The 22,764-nt window shown below is 33.0% G+C and overlaps 1 protein-coding gene across 2 annotated transcripts in view; it reads left to right on the top strand.

Annotated features, from left to right (window-relative positions):
- Nucleotides 1-18,915, top strand: part of LOC143044723 (GPI inositol-deacylase-like) — a 166,030-nt gene extending 147,115 nt beyond the window's left edge. For both annotated transcript variants that reach the window (XM_076216825.1, XM_076216824.1), the window contains 4 exons: nucleotides 4,968-5,097; nucleotides 6,141-6,286; nucleotides 11,060-11,161; nucleotides 18,688-18,915. In XM_076216825.1, the coding sequence (XP_076072940.1) occupies nucleotides 4,968-5,097; nucleotides 6,141-6,286; nucleotides 11,060-11,161; nucleotides 18,688-18,877 (568 nt within the window). In that variant the 3' untranslated portion in view covers nucleotides 18,878-18,915. The remainder of the gene's footprint in view (nucleotides 1-4,967; nucleotides 5,098-6,140; nucleotides 6,287-11,059; nucleotides 11,162-18,687) is intronic.
- The last annotated feature ends 3,849 nt before the right edge of the window (nucleotides 18,916-22,764 follow it).

The following is a 22,764-nucleotide window of genomic DNA, read 5'->3' as shown; positions in this document are numbered from 1 at the left end:
TTTCGCACCATAACTTTAGTATAAGTAAATAGAAATCTATAAAATTTAAACACAAGGTTTATGACCATATAAGGAAGGTTGGGATTGATTTTGGGAGTTTTGGTCCCAACAGTTTAGGAATAAGGGGCCCAAAGGGTCCAAAGTTAAACTTTGTTTGATTTCATCAAAAATTGAATAATTGGGGTTCTTTGATATGCCGAATCTAACTGTGTATGTATATTCTTAATTTTTGGTCCCGTTTTCAAATTGGTCTACATTGAGGTCCAAAGGGTCCAAAATTAAACTTAGTTTGATTTTAACAAAAATTGAATCCTTGGGGTTCTTTGATATGCTGAATCTAAAAATGTACTTAGATTTTTGATTATTGGCCCAGTTTTCAAGTTGGTCCAAATCGGGTTCCAAAATTAAACTTTGTTTGATTTCATCAAAAATTGAATAATTGGGGTTCTTTGATATGCCGAATCTAACTGTGTATGTAGATTCTTAATTTTTGGTCCCGTTTTCAAATTGGTTTACATTAAGGTCCAAAGGGTCCAAAATTAAACTTAGTTTGATTTTAACAAAAATTGAATTCTTGGGGTTCTTTGATATGCTGAATCTAAACATGTACTTAGATTTTTGTCGAGCCTGCAACTTTTGTTGCAGAAAGCTCGACATAGGGATAGTGATCCGGTGGCGGCGGCGGCTACGGCAGCGGCGTTAGCTCACTTCTTAAAAGCTTTATATTTTAGAAGGTGGAAGACCTGGATGCTTTATACTTTGTATATAGATGCTTCATGTTACGAAGTTTCCGTCAGTCACATGTCCAATGTCCTTGACCTCATTTTCATGGTTCAGTGACCACTTGAAAAAAAAGTTCAAATTTTTTGTAATGTTGAATTCTCTCTTATTCTAAGTAATAGGATAACTATAGTTGATATGTGCGTACCTTGCAAGGTCCTCGTGTCTGTCAGACAGTTTTCACTTGACCTCGACCTCATTTCATGGATCAGTGAACAAGGTTAAGTTTTGGTGGTCAAGTCCATATCTCAGATACTATAAGCAATAGGGCTAGTATATTCGGTGTATGGAAGGACTGTAAGGTGTACATGTCCAACTGGCAGGTGTCATCTGACCTTGACCTCATTTTCATGGTTCAGTGGTCAAAGTTAAGTTTTTGAATTTTGGTCTTTTTATCTAATGCTATATGCCATAGGTCAACTATATTTGGTGTATGGAAATATTTTATGATCTTTATGTCAGTCGAGCAGCTGTTATTTAACCGTGACCTCATTTTCACGGTTCATTGCACAGTGTTAAGTTTTTGTGTTTTGGTCTATTTTTCTTAAACTATAAGTAATGTGTCAACTATATATGTTGTATAGAAGCATTGGTAGCTGTACCTGTCTGCCTGGCATGGTTCATCTGACCTGGACCTCTTTTTCAAGGTTCATTGGTCTTTGTTTAGTTATCTTGGTTAATGTTAAGTTTATGTGACAGTTGTAATAAAGCTTAGCTTTATACTTAGGACTATCAACATAATATCAATGATTAGTATAGAAGGCGAGACATTTCAGCGTGTGCACTCTTGTTGATTATGGGCCCAGTTTTCAAGTTGGTTCAAATCAGGATCCAAAATTATTATATTAAGTATTGTGCAATGGCAAGTATTTTCAATTGCACAGTATTGCGCAATAGCAAGAAATATCTAATTGCACAATATTGCGCAATAGCAAGAAATTTTCAATTCGAGTTATCTTTCTTTGTCCAGAATAGTAGTTGAATCAACTTAAATCATTGGTTTATACAATATACAATGTATATTCACTTTTACTACCAACTGATAAACTTAAAGAATCTTTACCATTCAGTGATAACAAGCACTTTTTTTACATTTTTAGCTCACCTGGCCCGAAGGGCAAAGTGAGCTTTTCCAATCACTTTGCGTCCGGCGTCCGACATCGTCTTCCGTCGTTGTTAAACTTTACAAAAATCTTCTCCTCTGAAACTACTGGACCAAATTAAACCAAACTTGGCCACAACCATCATTGGGGTATTTAGTTAAAAAAATATGTCCGGTGAACCGGCCAACCAACCAAGATGGCCGCCATGGCTAAAAATAGAACATAGGGGTAAAATGCAGTTTTTGGCTTATAACTCAAAAACCAAAGCATTTAGAGCAAATCTGACATGGGGGTAAAAGTGTTTATCAGGTCAAGATCTATCTGCCCTGAAATTTTCAGATGAATCAGACAACTGGTTGTTGGGTTGCTGCCCCTGAATTGGTAATTTTAAGGAAATTTTGCTGTTTTTGGTTATTATCTTGAATATTATTATAGATAGAGATAAACTGCAAACAGCAATAATGTTCAGCAAAGTAAGATCTACAAATAAGTCAAATGACCAAAATTGTCAGTTTACCCCTTAAGGAGTTATTGCCCTTTGTAGTCATTTTTTAACAATTTTCATTAATTTTTGTTAATTTTTGTAAATTTTTAGAATATATTTTCCACTGTAATTACTGGGCCAAGTTCATTATAGATAGAGATAATTGTAGCAATAGGAATGTACAGTAAAGTAAGATCTACAAACACATCACGATCACCAAAACACAATTTCGTCATGAATTTATCTGTGTCCATTGTTTAATATGCACCAAGGTGAGCGACACTGTGAGGCTCTTGATAACCTCTAGTAATATTTTATGATGTATTTAAATGAGTAGTTATTGCTAGGGGCCATTAGAAATTTGAATTGAGATCAGTTTCAGAATAAGGGAAAGGGGGATGTGAAAAAAAATTGGGGGGGGGGTCAATTTTTCTCATTTCAGATTTCATAAATAAAAAGAAAATTTCTTCAATTTTTTTGAGAGGATTAATATTCAACAGCATAGTGAATTGCTCAAAGGCAAAACAAAAATTTTAAGTTCATTAGACCATATTCATTCTATGTCAGAAACCTATGCTGTGTCAACTATTTAATCACAATCCAAATTTAGATCTGAATCCAGCTTGAATGTTGTGTCCATACTTGCCCCAACCGTTCAGGGTTCAACCTCTGCGGTCGTATAAAGCTGCGCCCTGTGGAGCATCTGGTTGTGTTTTGGTCTGTATTTTAAATACTAAAAGAAAGAGGTCAACTTTATTTGGTTTATGGAATGATTGTAAGGAGTACATGTCAGTCTGGCAGGTATCATCTTCCTTGACCTCATTTTCATATTTCATTGATCAATGTTAAGTTTCCTTGCAATGCATTGAGGGGAACATAGAAACGCTGTTCATCTGTCTGTCTGTCTGATACTGTGCATAGTATTGAGGGGGGCATATAAATACCAGGTGCTTGTTGGGTCTTGTTAGCACTTTCACATCCTCAATTCTCAATCCTGCTTCAGCTTAAAAGTTTTTGATCATGGTAGATTTTGATGAAATTGAAGTCCAATCAACTTGAAACTTAGTACACATGCTCCCTATGATATTATCTTTTTAATTTTAATTCCAAATTAGAGTTTTGACCCCCAATTTCACTGTTCCATGGAGAAAGAAAATGATAGTTTGAGTGGGGCATCTGTGTACCATGGGCACATTCTTGTTATAAGAGTTAGGTCCCTAGGGTATATTAATTATATAAGAAATTACATCTTGTTAGTGTCATCATGTGTACAGATCTTTCCAAATATTCTTTTATGCCCCTTAGAAATATTAAATGTATAGAAAATTTCATTATGAGGGCTCTTATCCGTACAATAGTGCCAAATTTTAATGAAACTTATTTCATAGATTTGTATCAGCAATGTCTTGGACAAGTTAAAAACTCATTGCTGCTAAGCAATTTTTAATACAGTTATGATCCTGCAATATATTAATTTTTTTGGAAACTGCTGGGCTTTTGCTCTAAATCCTTCATTCTCCAAGATATTAATAAAAATTTGAAAGAATAAAAAAAATGTCTTTTTTTAGTTATCGCCCTTTGGCAGATAAAATATGTGCAATAAGGTGGGAAAATGGAACTCTGTACTTTTTTTTTTTTTATTAAATCTGTTTTTTAGATACTGTATTCTTTAAGCATTACTATTTGGTGTATATGGAATGATCATAAAGTGTACATGTCTGTCTGGCTAAGTTTCTCTGACCTTGATCTCATTTTCACTGATCATTGATAGTGATGAAGTTTTATTGTAAAATCCTATCTTTAAGACTCAACATAAAAACAATCATGGTTAGTAAAACAGGCAAGACATTTTAGTGTGTGCACTCTTTATTTTCAAAGAACACAAAAATCATAAAAGTTGTGGAGAATCTGATTTATGGAAAATGTTATTATGACAAATGAAATATCAGGTGAGTCCCCAGAAATCATCCTCAACCCATTTTGAGAATGTTCTAATATCTTTGGGAAAGTTAAAATTCCCACCCTCAAATATTTTCTTGTCAGTCATAGTAATGCTGAGTTCACACGTAATTCGAATTCGATTCGCATTAACTAATTCGAATAAGTTTAATTTGCTTTCAAAATGTTTATTGTCCTAATGTCAATTCTAATTCGAATTGCAATCCGCGTCAAATTCGCTTTACTGTCCAAACGACATTAACTTTCAATTCGTATTAACAAAAGCGTATTTCTAATGCGAATTGGATATTTCGAATTAGATAATTCGAATCAATTCGAATTAAAAAAGATGAGTGTGTGAACGCGATTAGCGAATTCGATTCACATTCGATTCAAATTCAATTCGAATTAAATGTATGTGTAAACGAGGCGTAAGTTGAATTGAATGATATATATGTTAGTCTACAGGGGTTTTCAAATGTGTATGTATTTGCTATTTATTAAGTTTCCTTCTAAACCATGTCTTTTCTTGTTGGTCATTAACAAGATGCATTGAAACATAAATTTGATTATATAGGATTATTCTGATTATTAGGGACTAAAAGCTGTTTAAACCCCATAAAAGGAATAAATAATATGATGAATATTTTCATGTTTTGCAGGATTCCATCACTTTTATTTACTTTTTTTGAGAAGATAAAAGTTTTACTGCTGACACTAGCAATATTGACATCTTGTATACTGTGTGGAAGTTTAGGAATCATCATATCTTATATATGTTTTGTTATACAGGTAAGTCAGAAAAATATAAGTTTAGGAATCATCATATCTTATATATGTTTTGTAATACAGGTAAGTCAGAAAAAAATAAGTAAAGGAATCATCATATCTTATATATGTTTTGTTATACAGGTAAGTCAGAAAAAAATAAGTCGAAAATGTGAATGAACTGATGGCTTTAGTTTACTATCAAAAGTTCAAGATGGCAGTAACTATTTAACTATTTTTATACGACCGCAAAAATTAAAGAAAATTGGACGTATATTGGTATCACGTCGTCTTCGTCCAAAGACAGAGGGTTTCCAGATAATAACTTAAGTTTAGGTAAATGGAAATTGATAAAATTTTAACACATGTTTATAACCACATATATTTTTTACATTTTCTGATGTATATTTACAATATCTAATTGAGTTCTAAATTTTTTTTAAATCTATGGACTAGTTCATTTACTGATCCTTGACCTTAAATGAGTAGTTATTGTTGGAAACTCCATTAGAAATTTGAATTGAGATTATTTTGGGAATTATGGAAAGGGGTAGGTGACAAAAATTTGGGGGAGGTTGGGGGGGAGGTGTGTGTGTGTAAAATAAGGGTTTGCACAGTGGTACAATTTTTCTCATTTCAGATTTCAAAAATTAAAAAAAAAAATTTGAAGAGATGAATATTCAAAAGGCATAGTGTATTGCTCAAAACCAAAAAAATAATTTTAAGTTCATTAGACCACATTCATTCTGTGTCAGAAACCTATGCTGTGTCAACTATCTAATCACAATCCAAATTCAGACCTGTATCAAGCTTGAATGTTGTGTCCATACCTCTGTGGTCGTATAAAGCTGCTCTGCGGAACATCTGGTTATTTTAAGGTAGAATATTTCAGTATGCTATTGGGATAATAAAGAGTCAAGAGCACATGTAAACCTGCTGGTATTTTACATATCAAACGAAACACTGTCAGTTGACAGAAATATCAATGAACAAACTAATGCCAGTTGATGGATTGCGCATACTTTATGTTGAACATTTTTGAAATGATGTCTTTTTTCTTCTTTCAGCTAGCAAGACTTTGTCACTTAACAAGAGTATCAAACAATGGAAATATTGCTACAAAGTTTAATTTTGGTGTTACTATACTGCTAATATTCTTGTGGGTAGTTGTGCTTAGTTTTCCTGCTTCAATTTCCTGGGCTAAAAATTTGAGGTTAGATTTCTTGTATTACATAATATCACATTCTGAATTAAATACAATAGTGTTTGTGAATGAATGATTGTGTTAGTGGAGTTAGACGACGACAGATGTGGTTTATCCACTTATTGGACAATTTGTTACTGCTAAAGAATAAATGGCAGAATGAATGGTAGAGAGAAACTTGAAAGAGAGAGAAAATGTAGTCATGTGAATAATGTTCTCAGTATGCCGGGGACATTGTTGGATGTTTATTTCTTAAAAGAAAGAGGGTAAAAGAATTTCTTCAAATGTGAAGCTTCCTCTGAAAACAAATTGATTGTCTAGTAACACAAGTGGTAGCTCCAATCCAAAGACTTGCGAAAAAGGCATTCTGTAGAGTATTTATTTTTTGAAATCCATACAAGATTACAAAAAAAAATCAAGACAATAAATGAGATGCTGTGATTAATAAGAATAGTCCTAGGTAATTTGTGCATTTTTCCTTTCATGTGTACTCTCTGATAATTTCAGTATCAGTGGACTGGTCGTGATATAAATCTACTTTCCCCGTTCATTCTCAACATGGGATATATAGTACAGTTGTGCAGCTGGGATTTACCCCCCACCCCCCCCCCCCCCCCCCCTTCAAATATATATAATAATTGTGAAATCCCTGCCTAAACAAATAAAAGTACTTTCTCAGTACCTTTACCTATATTTCACAGCGAAACAAGTTTTAGCAGATGGTGAAATTTTAATGACATAGAGTTTAGGAAAAACAGGGAAGATCGTTGCACAACAAACTGAAAATTATGACCTATTGATACATCACAATTGGTCAATTACTACCTATTGATATATTTCCTTTGCAAAATTGCACCCCATTGATATATTTGATGTATCAAAAAATTGATCCATTCCAGAGGCACATATGTATATACCCTCCCCACCACCTGTGGGGCATATAACTAACATACCATCCATGCTATTTATTCATACATAGCCTGGTGCTGTTCCAAGTAGTTTTATTTTTTTGTTTCTTGAGAAATATTTGTTTTACCTGTTCAGTCACTATAAAGTGTTACAATTTATATTTAGACGCAACACATAAATAGTGACAAAAAAGGTACCGCTATCTTTTTCAAATAATGAAAAATATTCAACTCGTGACCGAACAACACTGATAATTATTCTATGATTATATAAATCAACCTTCCTTGCATGAGATTTGAACTGTTGATAGCATTGATATCTGCATTGTAAGCAAGAACCTGAAGTTAAGACATTTAAACTATAAATGGAATATGATTGAAATATATGAAATAATTCAGCAAAATATTTTTAAAACAAGAGAGGGAGAGTTCAGTACTTGAAGGTGTGTATAGCTTACAGCTTAAAGGTATGAGTAAAGTAACTGTGTTTTTTAGATCACAAGTCTGCTACCAATAATTGTGTATACTTTTTTTTCATTTTTGTACCTTTTTTCATGGACTGTTCCATATCAAATAAACTGTTTACCTAGTTGACCAAAGTTATGGCTGACAATATCTGCTTATAAGTTATAAAATGTTTGTACAGGTGTTAAATTTACCACATTTACTGATGATTGATAGGAGAGTGGAAAGATGTATTAAATCATTTCAAAGTTTGGGTAACATAAGCAAACCAGGTGCTCCCCAGGGCGCAGCTTTATACGACCGCAGAGTTCAAACCCTGAACAGTTGGGGCAAGTATGGACAAAATATTCAAGCGTGATACAGCTCTGAATTTGGATTGTGATTAAATAGTTGACACAGCATAGGTTTCTGACACAGAATGAATGTGGTCTAATGAACTTGAAAGTTTTTTTTGGCCTTTGAGCAATTCACTATGCTGATGAATATTAATCCTCTCAAAAAAATGTTTGAAGAAATTTTCTTTTTATTTATGAAATCTGAAATGAGAAAAATTTAAACCCCCCCCCCCTTTTTTTTCACATCCCCGTTTCCCTTTTTCCAAAACTGATATCAATTCAAATTTCTAATGGAGTTTGCAACAATAACTACTCTTTTAAATACATCATAAAATATTAAAATGTAAAATAAAGTGCTTGTTATCACTGAATGGTTAAGATTGGTTGGTAGTAAAAGTGAATATACATTGTTTATTGTATAAAACAATAAAAAAAACTTCATCAGCAACATTTTATATTGGCAAATTTCCAATGAAGTTATTTACATAAAGTTATTGGCAAATAAAAATAGAAAATGACATCATAGTCATGTCTGGCAAATGTCCAACATACATTATCTAAAAACATTTTAGATAAGATAAGGAAAAAAAGCTTCATCAGCAACATTTTATATTGGCAAATTTCCAATGAAGTTATTTACATAAAGTTATTGGCAAATAAAAATAGAAAATGACATCATAGTCATGTCTGGCAAATTTCCAACATATATTATCAACTACTATTCTATACAAAGAAAGATAACTCCAATTGAAAATTAATTGCTATTGCACAATATTGTGCAATTAGATATTTCTTGCTATTGTGCAATACTGTGCAATTGAAAATTTCTTGTAATTGCACAAATACTTGATATGGAATCCTGATTTGGACCAACTTGAAAACTGGACCCATAATCAAAAATCAAAGTACATATTTAGATAAAGCATATCAAATAAGCCCAAGAATTTAATTTTTGTTAAAATCAAACTTAGTTTAATTTTGGACCCTTTGGACCTTAATGTAGACCAATTTGAAAACTGGACCAAAAATTAAGAATCTACATACACAGTTAGATTTGGCATATCAAAGAACCCATTTATTCAATTTTTGATAAAATCAAACAAAGTTTAATTTTGGACCCCCATTTGGACCAACTTAAAAACTAGGCCAATAATTAAAAATCTAAGTACATTTTTAAATTCAGCATATCAAAGAACCCCAAGGAATCAATTTTTGTTAAAATCAAACTAAGTTTAATTTTGGACCCTTTGGACCTTAATGTAGACCAATTTGAAAACGGGACCAAAAATTAAGAATCTACATACATAGTTAGATTCGGCATTTCAAAGAACCCCAATTATTCAATTTTTGATGAAATCACACAGAGTTCAATTTTGGACCCTTTGGGCCCCTTATTCCTAAACTGTTAGGACCAAAACTCCCAAAATCAAACCCAACCTTCCTTTTGTGGTCATAAATCTTGTGTTAAAATTTCATTGATTTCTATTTACTTATACTAAAGTAATTGTGGGAAAACCAAGAATAATGCTTATTTGGGCCCCTTTTTGGCCCCTAATTCATAAACTGTTGTGACCTCAACTCCAAAAATCAATCCCAACCTTCCTTTTGTGGTCATAAACCTTGAGTTAAAATTCCATTGATTTCTATTTACTTATACTAAAGTTATTGTGCGAAAACCAAGAATAATCCTTATTTGGGCCCTTTTTGGCCCTTAATTCCTAAAATGTTGGGACCAAAACTCCCAAAATCAATCCCAACCTTACTTTTGTGGTCATAAACCTTGTGTTAAAATTTCACTGATTTCTATTCACTAAGAGGGGGCCCGATCCAGTCATGCTTCAGTGATTCCCTATATAAGCAACCAAATTTTTTCCCAAAAAGGGGGGGCCCGGGCCCCCTGCCCCCTAAATCCGCCTCTGATTGTTACAATGTATATTTTATTTAATAAAGACCTAAAAGAAAATGTGTAGGAGTGAAAAAAGTAAAATTCTCTTTTTCTAGCAAGTTACTTGCAGGCATTATTATGCACCTATTGACTGGGTGTGAGGGTAATAGCAAGTTTGTTGTCCTTGATATGCCAACTATTGCTCGAGGCGAAGCTGAGGGCAATAGTTGGTATGCGAAGGGACAACAAACTTGCTATTACCAACACAACCAGTCATTAGGTGTTTTATTATACTGAACAACACTATCATTAACTTTTTATTTATAAAAAAGAAGATGTGGTATGATTGCCGATAAGACAACTCTCCACCAAACTAACCAACTTTCTAAAAGGCTACGTATATCATCTGACAGAAAAGAAAAATGTCTTTCCACAAGATGACCTATTGACTGGGTGTGAGGGTAATAGCAAGTTTGTTGTCTTTGATATTTTTATTGCAAAAATTGTGACAGAGTTGTAAACGCAATAATTTAAACTCGCATTTTGAAACATTTTATATGAATTAAAATTTTTTTTAAATCACATTTGAGTCTAAAATGACAAAATCGCAAAAATAAATGCACACAATAATTTCTGAGTTAACAGTATTTATTCATGATTTAGATTACATTTATCAATGGGTATTTTTATGTTCTGATACTAAAAATGTATTTTTGGAATGAAATATTTACTCTCAATTAAACAAAAAATAAGAGAGATGTCTTCAATTTTCTCTTCTTGATAAATAAAGGCAACAGTAGTATACTGCTGTTCGAAAGTCATAAATCAATTGAGAGAAAACAAATCCGGGTTACAAACTAAAACCTATGGAAACACAACACCTATAAGAGTAAAAAAAATGAAACAACAAAAATACTAAAGTGCAAAAAAAACCAAAAAAAACGACAATTTAACACACACGGAAATGAACTATAAGATTACAACTGCTTTTAGTACACATGATTTCACATTTTATAAAATTGTTTTTTGCATTCCTCTTTATTCCATTATTTCCAAGATTTTAAAAATCAGTTAACCTTCTAAAACTAAAATATTAATAGAAATTGCCTCACAAATTAAAATTCTTCATGTTGGAACATTAGAATATAAGTGTTTATATGTTGCTTAAGTACATTTGTGTTTACTACAGGTATACATTTATCCTGCTGGACGATTCTAACAAGTTGATGTCAGTTTTGTCAGTTCTGTCCATCTCCTGTCTTATAGTATTGGACAATCCTATATCAGCCAGGTAAGATGTCTGTTGACAGTTCTTACCATAAATTGTCTCGAGTACTGGACAATCATATATCAGCCAGGTAAGATGTTTATTGACAGTTCTAACCATAAATAGACACAGAGTATTGGACAATCCTATATCAGCCAGGTAAGATGTCTGTTGACAGTCCTAACCATAAATAGTCACAGAGTATTGGACAGTCCTATATCAGCCAGGTAAGATGTCTTTTGACAGTTCTAACCATAAATAGTCACAGAGTATTGGACAATCCTATATCAGCCAGGTAAGATGTCTGTTGACAGTCCTAACCATAAATAGTCACAAGAGTATTGGACAATCCTATATCAGCCAGGTAAGATTTATGTTGACAGTCCTAGCCATAAATAGTCACAGAGTATTTGACAATCCTATATCAGTCAAGTAAGATGTCTGTTCACAGTCCTAACCATAAATAGTCACAGAGTATTGGACTATCCTATATCAGACAGGTAAGATGTTTGTTTACAGTCCTAACCATAAATAGTCACAGAGTATTGGATAATTCTATATCATCCAGGTTAAATGTCTGTTGACAGTTCTAACCATAAATAGTCACAGAGTATTGGACAATCCTATATCAACCAGGTAAAATGTCTGTTGACAGTTCTTACCATAACAAGTCACAGAGTATTGGACAATCCTATATCAGCCAGGTAAAATGTTTGTTGACAGTCATTACAATAAATCTTCTCAGAGTATTGGACAGTCCTATATCAGTCAGGTAAAATGTCTGTTGACAGTTCTAACCATAAATAGTCACAGAGTATTGGACAATCCTATATCAGCCAGGTAAAATGTCTGTTGACAGTCCTAACCATACATAGTCACAGAGTATTGGATAATTCTATATCAGCCAGGTAAAATGTCTGTTGACAGTCCTACAGCCAGGTAAAATGTCTGTTGACAGTCCTAACCATACATAGTCACAGAGTATTGGATAATTCTATATCAGCCAGGTAAAATGTCTGTTGACAGTCCTAACCATAAATAGTCACAGAGTATTGGATAATTCTATATCGGCCAGGTAAAATGTCTGTTGACAGTCCTAACCATAAATAGTCACAGAGTATTGGATAATTCTATATCATCCAGGTTAAATGTCTGTTAGTCCTAACCATAAATAGTCACAGAGTATTGGACAATCCTATATCAGCCACTCAGGTAAAATGTTTGTTGACAGTCATTACCATAAATCTTCTCAGAGTATTGGACAGTCCTATATCAGCCAGGTAAAATGTCTGTTGACAGTCCTAGCCATAAATAGTCAGAGTATTGGACAATCCTATATCAGCCAGGTAAAATGTCTGTTGACAGTCCTAACCATACATAGTCACAGAGTATTGGATAATTCTATATCAGCCAGGTAAAATGTCTGTTGACAGTCCTAACCAAGTATTGGATAATTCTATATCAGCCAGGTAAAATGTCTGTTGACAGTCCTAGCAATATATATAGTCAGAGTATTGGACAATCCTATATCAGCCAGATAAAATGTCTGTTGACAGTCCTAACCATAAATCCTCTCAGACATTATTATTATATTATTAAAGGTGGAAACCCAGTTGAAATAGAAAAAAAAGAATCGAAGCTGGATTTTAGAGAAGGCGATAATGGTTACTGTAATGTTTACTATAATAGTAACAAAAATTTTAAAAGTTGATAAAAACAAATAAAGTTTTCGGCTAAATTACGAAGTATTTTTTCATAACACTACCATTAGCATTAGCTTTCACTTTATCTTTTACATTATTAAGTAGAACAATTAGATATCAAGTAGAACAATTAGATGGGCACAGGACATTTGCGCTTCAAATACTATGGACATTTGTGCTTTTAATTTTGATTCACCTGTATTCAATTGACCTTCATTTGCGCTTTTTACCTATAGTCGTCTACCTGTTATTCTAGTATTCATTACGTAAATTTAACTTTTATTTCTCATTAGTACGACAAATGGTCCAGAATCCTTTAATGCTTCTACTTGACTCATCCTGCTATTTTTAGCTCACCTGGCCCAAAGGGCCAAGTGAGCTTTTCCCATCACTTTGCGTCCGTCGGCGTCCGTCGTCGTTAACTTTTACAAAAATCTTCTCCTATGAAACTACTGGGCCAAATTAATCCAAACTTGGCCACAATCATCATTGGGGTATCTAGTTTAAAAAATGTGTGGCATGACCCGGCCAACCAACCAAGATGGCCACAATGGCTAAAAATAGAACATAGGGGTAAAATGCAGTTTTTGGCTTATAACTCAAAAACCAAAGCATTTAGAGCAAATCTGACATGGAGTAAAATTGTTTATCAGGTCAAGATCTATCTGCCCTGAAATTTTCAGATGAATCAGACAACCTGTTGTTGGGTTGCTGCCTCGGAATTGATAATTTTAAGGAAATTTTGCTGATTTTGGTTATTATCTTGAATATTATTATAGATAGAGATAAACTGTAAACAGCAATAATGTTCAGCATAGTAAGATTTACAAATAAGTCAACGTGACCGAAATGGTCAGTTGACCCCTTTAGGAGTTATTGCCCTTTTTAGTCCATTTTTAACCATTTTTCGTAAATCTTAGTTATCTTTTACAAAAATCTTCTCCTCTGAAACTACTGGGACAAATTAATCCAAACTTGGCCACAATCATCATTGGGGTATTTAGTTTAAAAAATGTGTGGCGTGATCCGGCCAACCAACCAAGATGGCCGCCATGGCTAAAAATAGAACATAGGGGTAAAATGGGATTTTTGGCTTATAACTCAAAAACCAAAGCATTTAGAGCAAATCTGACATGGGATAAAATTGTTTATCAGGTCAAGATCTATCTGCCCTGAAATTGTCTGATGAATCGAACAACCCGTTGTTGGGTTGCTGCCCCTGAATTGATAATTGTAAGGAAATTTTGCTGTTTTTGGTTATTATCTTGAATATTATTATAGATAGAGATAAACTGTAAACAACAATAATGTTCAGCAAAGTAAGATTTACAAATAAGGCCACACCAATTTAATTTCTTGTTCTACGGATTTTTGGACTCCAAAATTTGGGGCGAGCGAGCGATTTGAAAATTATAATAAAAAAATATTTAATTTGCAAATTTTTGAGGCGAAGCTTGAAAAACAAAGGCGAGCGATTTTTTTTTTGTAAACATAAAATAGTAGGTTTTGACAATATTAAAACTTGATTTGTCACTTGTACTTTGACATTTCTTTAATTTCTGAAGTATTTTTTCCCTGTTCACCAAGAAATAATTAAATCTGGTCTATGTATATATGTGTGACTGACAATGAGACAATGCTCCGTCCAAGTCATAATCAGTTTGGGGGCAACCCCTTAATGTTATAAATATCCTTTTTACATGTTTTATGAGGGATCAAGATAAGTTATAATATATTTGTTTGTACAAAAGGGCTCATATTTTCTCAAAGAACTATATATCTATCTGGTATTAAATGGTCAAAACATGTCAAGAATTTTGTAATATTCCTGGACTTTAACCATGTTAACACATTTACTTTAACAGTTTAATATTATTCAAAATAAGTGGACCCCTCTTTTAGAAAAAGTTGTTTAAAATATGATGTAACTCTCCTCTTTTTGAGTACAAAATTCTAAGTTTTCAAAATAAGAACTATACAAATCCTTGGTACATGTATTTCTATTTTCTTTTCTACATCAGTAAAATGACCCCTTGTCTGAGAGAGGGGTTGTTCTCAACCTGAAAATAACAAACACAGGTCAAAGTACGGCCTTTTACACAGGGCTTTGATACAGACCAAACAGCAAGCTATAAAGGACCCCAAAATTATTAGCGTACACAATTCGATCTAATTTATATATCCAAACGGGAAAATACCAATGAACAACATCAACAAACGATAACTGCTGAACGACTGGCCCCTGAATCAATCAGGACAGGTGCATAAACATGCAGCGGCTATGGATAGTTTGGTTTTGCCAGCATACAATATAATTGCAGTTGAAGGCAAATCCTTCAGAAGTTCTTTGTACTTTATTCTAACAACGAACATTTTTTGATAGGGAATATAAGTAAGGGGGAAAGAAACCAATTTTTTGTTCTTTACAGGTATTTCCGCTGTTATAAATTTATATCGGGGCACTCCCACTTTGGATAAATAGGTTTCATGCTGAAACAAAAATTCTCACAGATATTTACACAGTGTGGTGGGGTGCTTTTATGTTTAAAATCGTTATATTTAGGTTAGACTGTGATTTTAAAAACAAATGTTGATATCTTTTTATAATATTTACAAAAAAAACGGTGCGGGAAATGGACATGATTACATTTCCGGATGCGGGAAGCGGGAATATAAAAAAAATAAAAAAAATTCTGTTTTGAAAAAAATAGGTGCGGGCGGGTCCGTCGAACAAGGATTCGAATTGGTGTGGCCTTATCTTGAATATTATTATAGATAGAGATAAACTTTAATAAGCAATAATGTTCAGCAAAGTAAGATTTACAAATAAGTCAACATGACTGAAATGGTCAATTGACCCCTTAAGGATTTATTGTCCTTTATAGTCAATTTTTAACAATTTTTATAAAATTTGTAAATTTTTACTATCATTTTCCACTGAAACTACTGGGCCAAGTTCATTATAGATAGAGATAACTAAGCAGCAAGAATGTTCAGTAAAGTAAGACGTACAAACACATCACCATCACCAAAACACAATTTAGTCATGAATCCATCTGCTTCCTTTGTTTAATATTCACATAGACCAAGGTGAGCGACACAGGCTCTTTAGAGCCTCTAGTTTAAAAATCTTTTTGAAGAGTATCATTTAACAACAGTCTGTATATTACATTAAGATTAGTTTTATTGATGAACAGACACCCCTGTCAAGAATTGAGAAAGTGAAACTTGATTATTTATTTGAAAATGTGGTCGAAATACCATTCAGAACAGATAACAATAGCTAATTTGTATGTTCCTTAGGCTTCAGATATCAAGCAAACTGACCTGTGATGAATGTACGTGTTTTATGTCTTTAGAATGTTTACTTTAGCTCAGTCTATATAAACTTTTAAGCACATATCAAAGTGCTATGCAATGTGCTATGCAATTATTTTTCTAAACTTTTAACAATAACAAAAAATATGACTTTAACTCTGCCAGGTCACACATGCGGGTCCCAAACCCGGATAAAAGAGGAGATAAGTCATAAAAACCATTGCAAAAGCGCAAATGTCCTAGTCTGTAAAAAGCACAAATGTCCTTTTTTAGCTCACCTGGCCCAAAGGGCCAAGTGAGCTTTTCTCATCACTTGGCGTCCATCGTCAGCGTCCGTCGTCAGCGTCCGTCGTCGTCCTGCGTTAACTTTTACAAAAATCTTCTCCTCTGAAACTACTGGGCCAAATTTAACCAAACTTGGCCACAATCATCTTTGGGGTATCTAGTTTAAAAAATGTGTCCGGTGACCCGGCCAACCAACCAAGATGGCTGCCATGGCTAAAAATAGAACATAAAACTCAAAAACCAAAGCATTTAGAGCATAAATCGGATAATCGGTTGTTGCCCCAGAATTGGTAACTTTGAGGAAATTTTGCTGTTTTTTATGCCCCACCTACAATAGTAGAGGGGCATTATGTTTTCTGGTCTGTGCGTCCGTTCGTCCGTCCGTTCGTTCGTCAGTCTGTCCTGCTTCAGGTTAAAGTTTTTGGTCAAGGTAGTTTTTGATGAAGTTGAAGTCCAATCAACTTGAAACTTAGTATACATGTGCCCTATGATATGATCTTTCTAATTTAAATGCCAAATTAGAGTTTTGACCCCAATTTTACGGTTCACTGAACATAGAAAATGAAAGTGCTAATTTCAGGTTAAAGTTTTTGGTCAAGGTAGTTTTTGATAAAGTAGAAGTCCAATCAACTTGAAACTTAGTATACATGTTCCCTTTGATAAGATCATTCTAATTTTAATGCCAAATTAGAGAATTTATTCCAATTTCACAGTCCACTAAACATAGAAAATGATAGTTCAAGTGGGGCATCCGTGTACACATTCTTGTTTGTTATTATCTTGAATATTATTATAGATAGAGATAAACTGTAAAGAGCAATAATGTACAGCAAAGTAAGAACTAAAAATAAGTCAGTATGACCAAAATAGTCAATTGACCCCCTAAGGAGTTATTGCCCTTCATAGTAAATTTTTAACAATTTTTTTAAAATTTGAAGATTTTCAATAACATTTTCCACAGAAAGTACTGTTATTGATAGAGATAATTGTAAGCAGCAAGAATGTTTAGTAAAGTAAGATCTACAAACACATCCCCATCACCAAAACACAATTTTGTCATGAATCCATCTGTGTCCATTGTTTAATATTCACATAGACCAAGGTGAGCGACACAGGCTCTTTAGAGCCTCTAGTTATGTATCAAGGCTACAGGTTGACTTTATAACATCGAAATTTACAGTACTAAAAAACTGAAATATATGAGTCAAGTGAAATACCTTTCAAATGAATCACAAAAACAGAGTAGGTGTGTTAGAATATCAAATTTTTACTGAAAGTACTTGACGACAGACTTTTAACTTAAAAATGCATGTCTTCATATTTTTTGTGTGTGATAATAAGGGTTTATAGTTTTCAACCACTGAAAATTTTTAGTTGGCCCCTTCCTCAAAATATTAAATAAGAATTTTTTTTAATGTTTATGAATTTTAGAAAAATTTCACCTGACCACAGACAATAGTTATAAGTTGACTGAATGCAGACAAGTACACCAACTGATTGATGCTCATTAGCTCATTAGCTATTAGATACATTTGTCTTTAAAATACAAATGTCGTAAAAGGATCGTAATGGTGCTTTGTGGATAAATTTATTGGTTTTCTAAAGCTAAATTGGCAGTACGTCATCCTTAATGGCTTCGATTTTTACAATTGTAAAACTGCACTGGCGTAATGGGGAGATAATTTTGACAAAATAGATTCCTGACAGATTATAATATCTAATAATCTATTAATCTATAGTATCTTATACTATTAATTATGATTTTAACCTGATATTACTAGTACATGATTTCAAAATAAAAAGGGACACCTTGAGAGCCTTTAGTTTGATGAGAAACATTTTTTACTCTATTGTGATTATAATAAAACTCTAAGAAATGACTTTTTTCAACACATATGTACTGAAAATAATAATTTTAATAATTTAACTGAAGAAGAAAATATGCATTATTTACTAAATCCATCAACGCCTCTACAAACAAATAAGTTAGGATCCTTCTTGAAAAAGTCATTAGAACTGAGGGCAGGGGACTTTTAACAGCTTGTTTGTTGTTATAAATTTTGATGCTGTTTTTATTGTGTATGTTTGATATGTATGTATATATGTTTATTGTGTTAATATATGTTGGTCACAAACTGTAAAGTTTATAGACAATAAAATATTTGATTTGATTTGATTTGATACTGCTCAATTAAACAAATGGTAATTTTTTTTTCTACTATTGACTACTATTATTTTTTTCAGAGAAAGCTATTTATATCTGGCACCAGGAGTATACGTGGTCAATGTGTTATTACTACTATATGGAATGGTATCAGTGTACAGAATAATTTATGCAGTTACTTCAGTCTTACTGGGGTTAGCAGTAACAAGGATAATATATTATTTAAAAAATGGACAGCATATAGATATAGAACAAGAAAAATCAGACTGATAATGTACATGTACTAGATAAAGAATATTATTAAACAACAGTTTTACTTTTTCTCATATCATTTGGCATCCACTGTCAGTCGTAAAGTGGTCAAGTGAAAACATTACCCCATCTGGAAGTCTTAGCAATTAAAACTATATTAAGATCCAAACATCTTTAGGGTGTCTGGTCTCAAAATTTTGTTTAACTGCCTTCCAATAAAAACAAGAGGCTGCCAGAGAGACAGCAAACCAGATTTTCCTGCAGAGGTCGAACCCTGAACAGTTGCAAGTATGGACACAACATTTAAGCTTAAAACAGCTCTGAATTTAGATTTTAATTGAATATTTGATACAGCATGGGTTTGTGACACAAAATAAATGTGGTCAAAGAACTGAAAAATTTGAAATTGGACATTGATTAATTTAATATGGTCCAATATCTAAGTACATTGCTAGAATCAGCATTTCAAGGAACCCCAAGAATTTGAAGTACTTCTTAGTTAAACCTTTTCTGTTCAAAAGAAAATATAGATATGATATTGTAACGGAATGGGGTTTTCATGATTTGAACATATCTGAAGAAGTATGAATGATTGTTGATAAATGAATTTGTAACTTGTATGATAGACTACTGAGAATTATGTAACTGAATGTAACTTATTTGTGTGAAAGTGAACCCCCATTTCTTTTGTTAAAACTACGTTGTCAGATTTACTTTGTTTGATATGATATGTCAGTCGAGAAAACATATAACGTGATTCTCTGGTATCCTATTGAAGTTATTAAATATGTCTAAATGTACAAACTTTAATTTGGAAAGTAATCTGGTTAAAATATCGCTCTGGTCTTTTCCGTGGATGGACGTCACCATGTTGTTATTTTTGTTTACATAACGTTGGAATTTTAAATACCCGTATGTTGAACGCTAAGTGCAAACTGTGTCATGCCGTCACTCAAACAACTGTTGTCGTTTTTATACGACCGCAAAAATTGAAAATTTTTTGGTTGTATATTGGTATCACGTTGGCGTCGTTGTTGTCGTCGTCCGAAGACATTTGGTTTTTGCACTCTAACTTAAGTAAAAGTAAATAGAAATCTATGAAATTTGAACACAAGGTTTATGACCATAAAAGGAAGGTTGGGATTGATTTTGGGTGTTTTGGTCCTAACAGTTTAGGAATTAGGGGCCAAAAAGGGCCCAAATAAGCATTTTTCTTGGTTTTTGCACAGTAACTTTAGTATAAGTTAATAGAAATCTATGAAATTTTAACACAAGGTTTATGACCACAAATGGAAGGTTTGAACTGATTTTGGGAGTTTTTGTCCCAAAGAATTAGGGGCCAAAAGGGGCCAAAATTAAACTTGGGGTTCTTTGATATGCTGAATCTAAAGTATAATCATGTAGTACATGATTTTGCTAGCGCTAGTCACTTTCGTAATTTACGAAAGGGTTTTCGCATTGACGAAAGTTTTTCAAATCAATTTCGTCACTTAAATTTAGAAAGTGTAAAAATATTTTCTCATAAAAATACTATAAATCTACCTGTCTTTATGTTTTTGACAAGTTTATGACCCCCAGGTAATTAACATTTTCAACAGGTGTTACAAGTTGTGATTACAACTAATCTGCTTTTCGCCATCCGATGGGTCACTAATCCGTTAATTATTAATAATCTCATAATTTTTCCCGAGGAACATCAGTCAGTTGGCATTTCAACAACCAGGAGTATAGTTTCGTCATTTGAGCGAAATAATTTGTTACCCCCGGACAGTTTGCATTTGAAGTTCAATATTTCTCAAACGATCACAATCTGAAGTTCGTTTGTCGTAGATTCGTCATTCGAAGGCATATTCGTCATATTTGATTTAAATTTTCATCAAAAACTTCCAGCAATTTCCATTTAAAATAAAGAAATTTAATGTGTTTATTCAAAACTTTCACGAGTTAAACAGGTGCTTCCTGTATTGTGTTCTACGCATGCGTGAAAGTATTCCTTTGACTATTTATAGACATTAAAAACGTAAAATACGAAATCATATAGAATCAATTTAACGAGAGAGACAAATATATATCTCTTACTAAAGGAATTTAAATCGAAAAAATATAATTTTCTGATGAATCCGGACTCGTTTTAAATTTATTATCCACGTGTCACTTCCCGTTTTCGTTTCATTTTAAAACCGAAAGTAGTAAACGTGATCTATTGTTGATTTGTTTACAACCTCCTTTCAGTCATTATAATAGTTCCAAAAAGGATTTTACACATTTCCAACTTGATAGAAATGATTTCCAAATATCGATTTAGACCTTTTATAAGGATAATGATTATGGAGTGAAATAATCATTGCAAGTTAGTTTCTGCTGTGATTCATTGTTTAAAAAAAAATAGAATCCAACTTTTGTTGATCAGGAATGACCCCTGGAACAAACTGAAGAGAAATTGTGAACTTAATTTCTGGATTCCATGTCAGAATCTTTCATAATAATGGCCAATACAGTCAAATCATACAATAACTGCCAACCATGCTGGTGCCTCAATCCCTTAAAATCTGATAAAAGTCAAAAGATGAAGCTAGTAATATACATCATTGGTCCCTTGCTTTTACACAAAATAAGGTTGATTTTAATAGCGCGCAAAAGTGACTAAAGCCCTCAAAATCCTAGCTTAAACCCTGATGTACTTAGATTTTTGATTATGGGCCCAGTTTTTAAGTTGGTCCAAATCGGGGTCCAAAATTATTATATTAAGTATTTGGCAATAGTAAGAAATTTTCAATTGAACAGTATTGCGCAATAGCAAGAAATCTTCAATTGCACAGTATTGTGCAATAGCAAGAAATTTTCAATTGCACAGTATTCCGCAACAACAAGAAATCTTCAATTGCACAGTATTGTGCAATTGCAAGAAATTTTCAATTGTGCAATAGCAAGAAATCTTCAATTGCACAGTATTGCGCAATAGCAAGAGATATCTAATTGCACAATATTGAGCAATAGCAAGAAATTTTCAATTGCACAATTTTGTGCAATAGCAAGAAATATTCAATTGCACAGTATTGCCCTGTTTTCAAATTGGTCTACATTAAGGTCCAAAGGGTCAAAAATTAAGCTTTGTTTGATTTCAACAAAAATTAAATATATTGGGTTCTTCAATATGCTGAATCTAACCATGTATTTAGATTTTTAATATTTGGGGCCGGTTATCAGAAAGGTTCACATTGAGGTCTAAAGTGTCTAAAATTGAACATTATTTGATTTCATCAAAAATTGAATTCTTGGGGTTCTATGATATTCTGAATCTAACCATTATTTAGATTTTGGATATTGGACCATAATAGGTAAATGTCCATTTTAAAATTTTTAAGTTTAAGTTCTTAGACCACATTCATTCTGTGTTAGAAACCTAAGTTGTGTCAACTATTTAATCCCAATCCAAATTCAGAGCTGTATCAAGCTTAAATGTTGTGTCCATACTTGCCCCAACTGTTCAGGGTTCAACCTCTGCGGTCGTATAAAGCTTCGCACTGCGGAGCATCTGGCTGTGTATGTAGACAAAATTGTGTCGTTTCAAAACTATAAAAGCAAGCACAGCTATTGTTCCAGTTAGTCTTGTTTCATCTGGGCACGACCTATAGCAGTATATAAAGTTCCGGAAAGTTTATATTTAGATAGATAAAGGTTAGAATCAGAGTTATTTTTGCTAGATTTCCTGAAAAGATTTCCTGATTAATTTTAAAGAGAAATAGTTCAACAGAGTTAAAGCTGAAATTCGAGATAATTATTGTTGTCAGTCAGTTTGACGCTATTTCCTGATTTTTAATATTGTTTTATATTTGCATTAAGTTTTTATGAGTTCGCTTGTGTTATTCCGTAGTCGTTAAGAGATAGGGTTTACAAAGACCCCT

The sequence above is a fragment of the Mytilus galloprovincialis genome, chromosome 9 (assembly GCF_965363235.1).
Source record: "Mytilus galloprovincialis chromosome 9, xbMytGall1.hap1.1, whole genome shotgun sequence".
NCBI lineage: Eukaryota > Metazoa > Mollusca > Bivalvia > Mytilida > Mytilidae > Mytilus > Mytilus galloprovincialis.
Note: the sequence above shows the minus strand (reverse complement) of the source record. Positions and strands in the feature narration are given on the sequence as shown.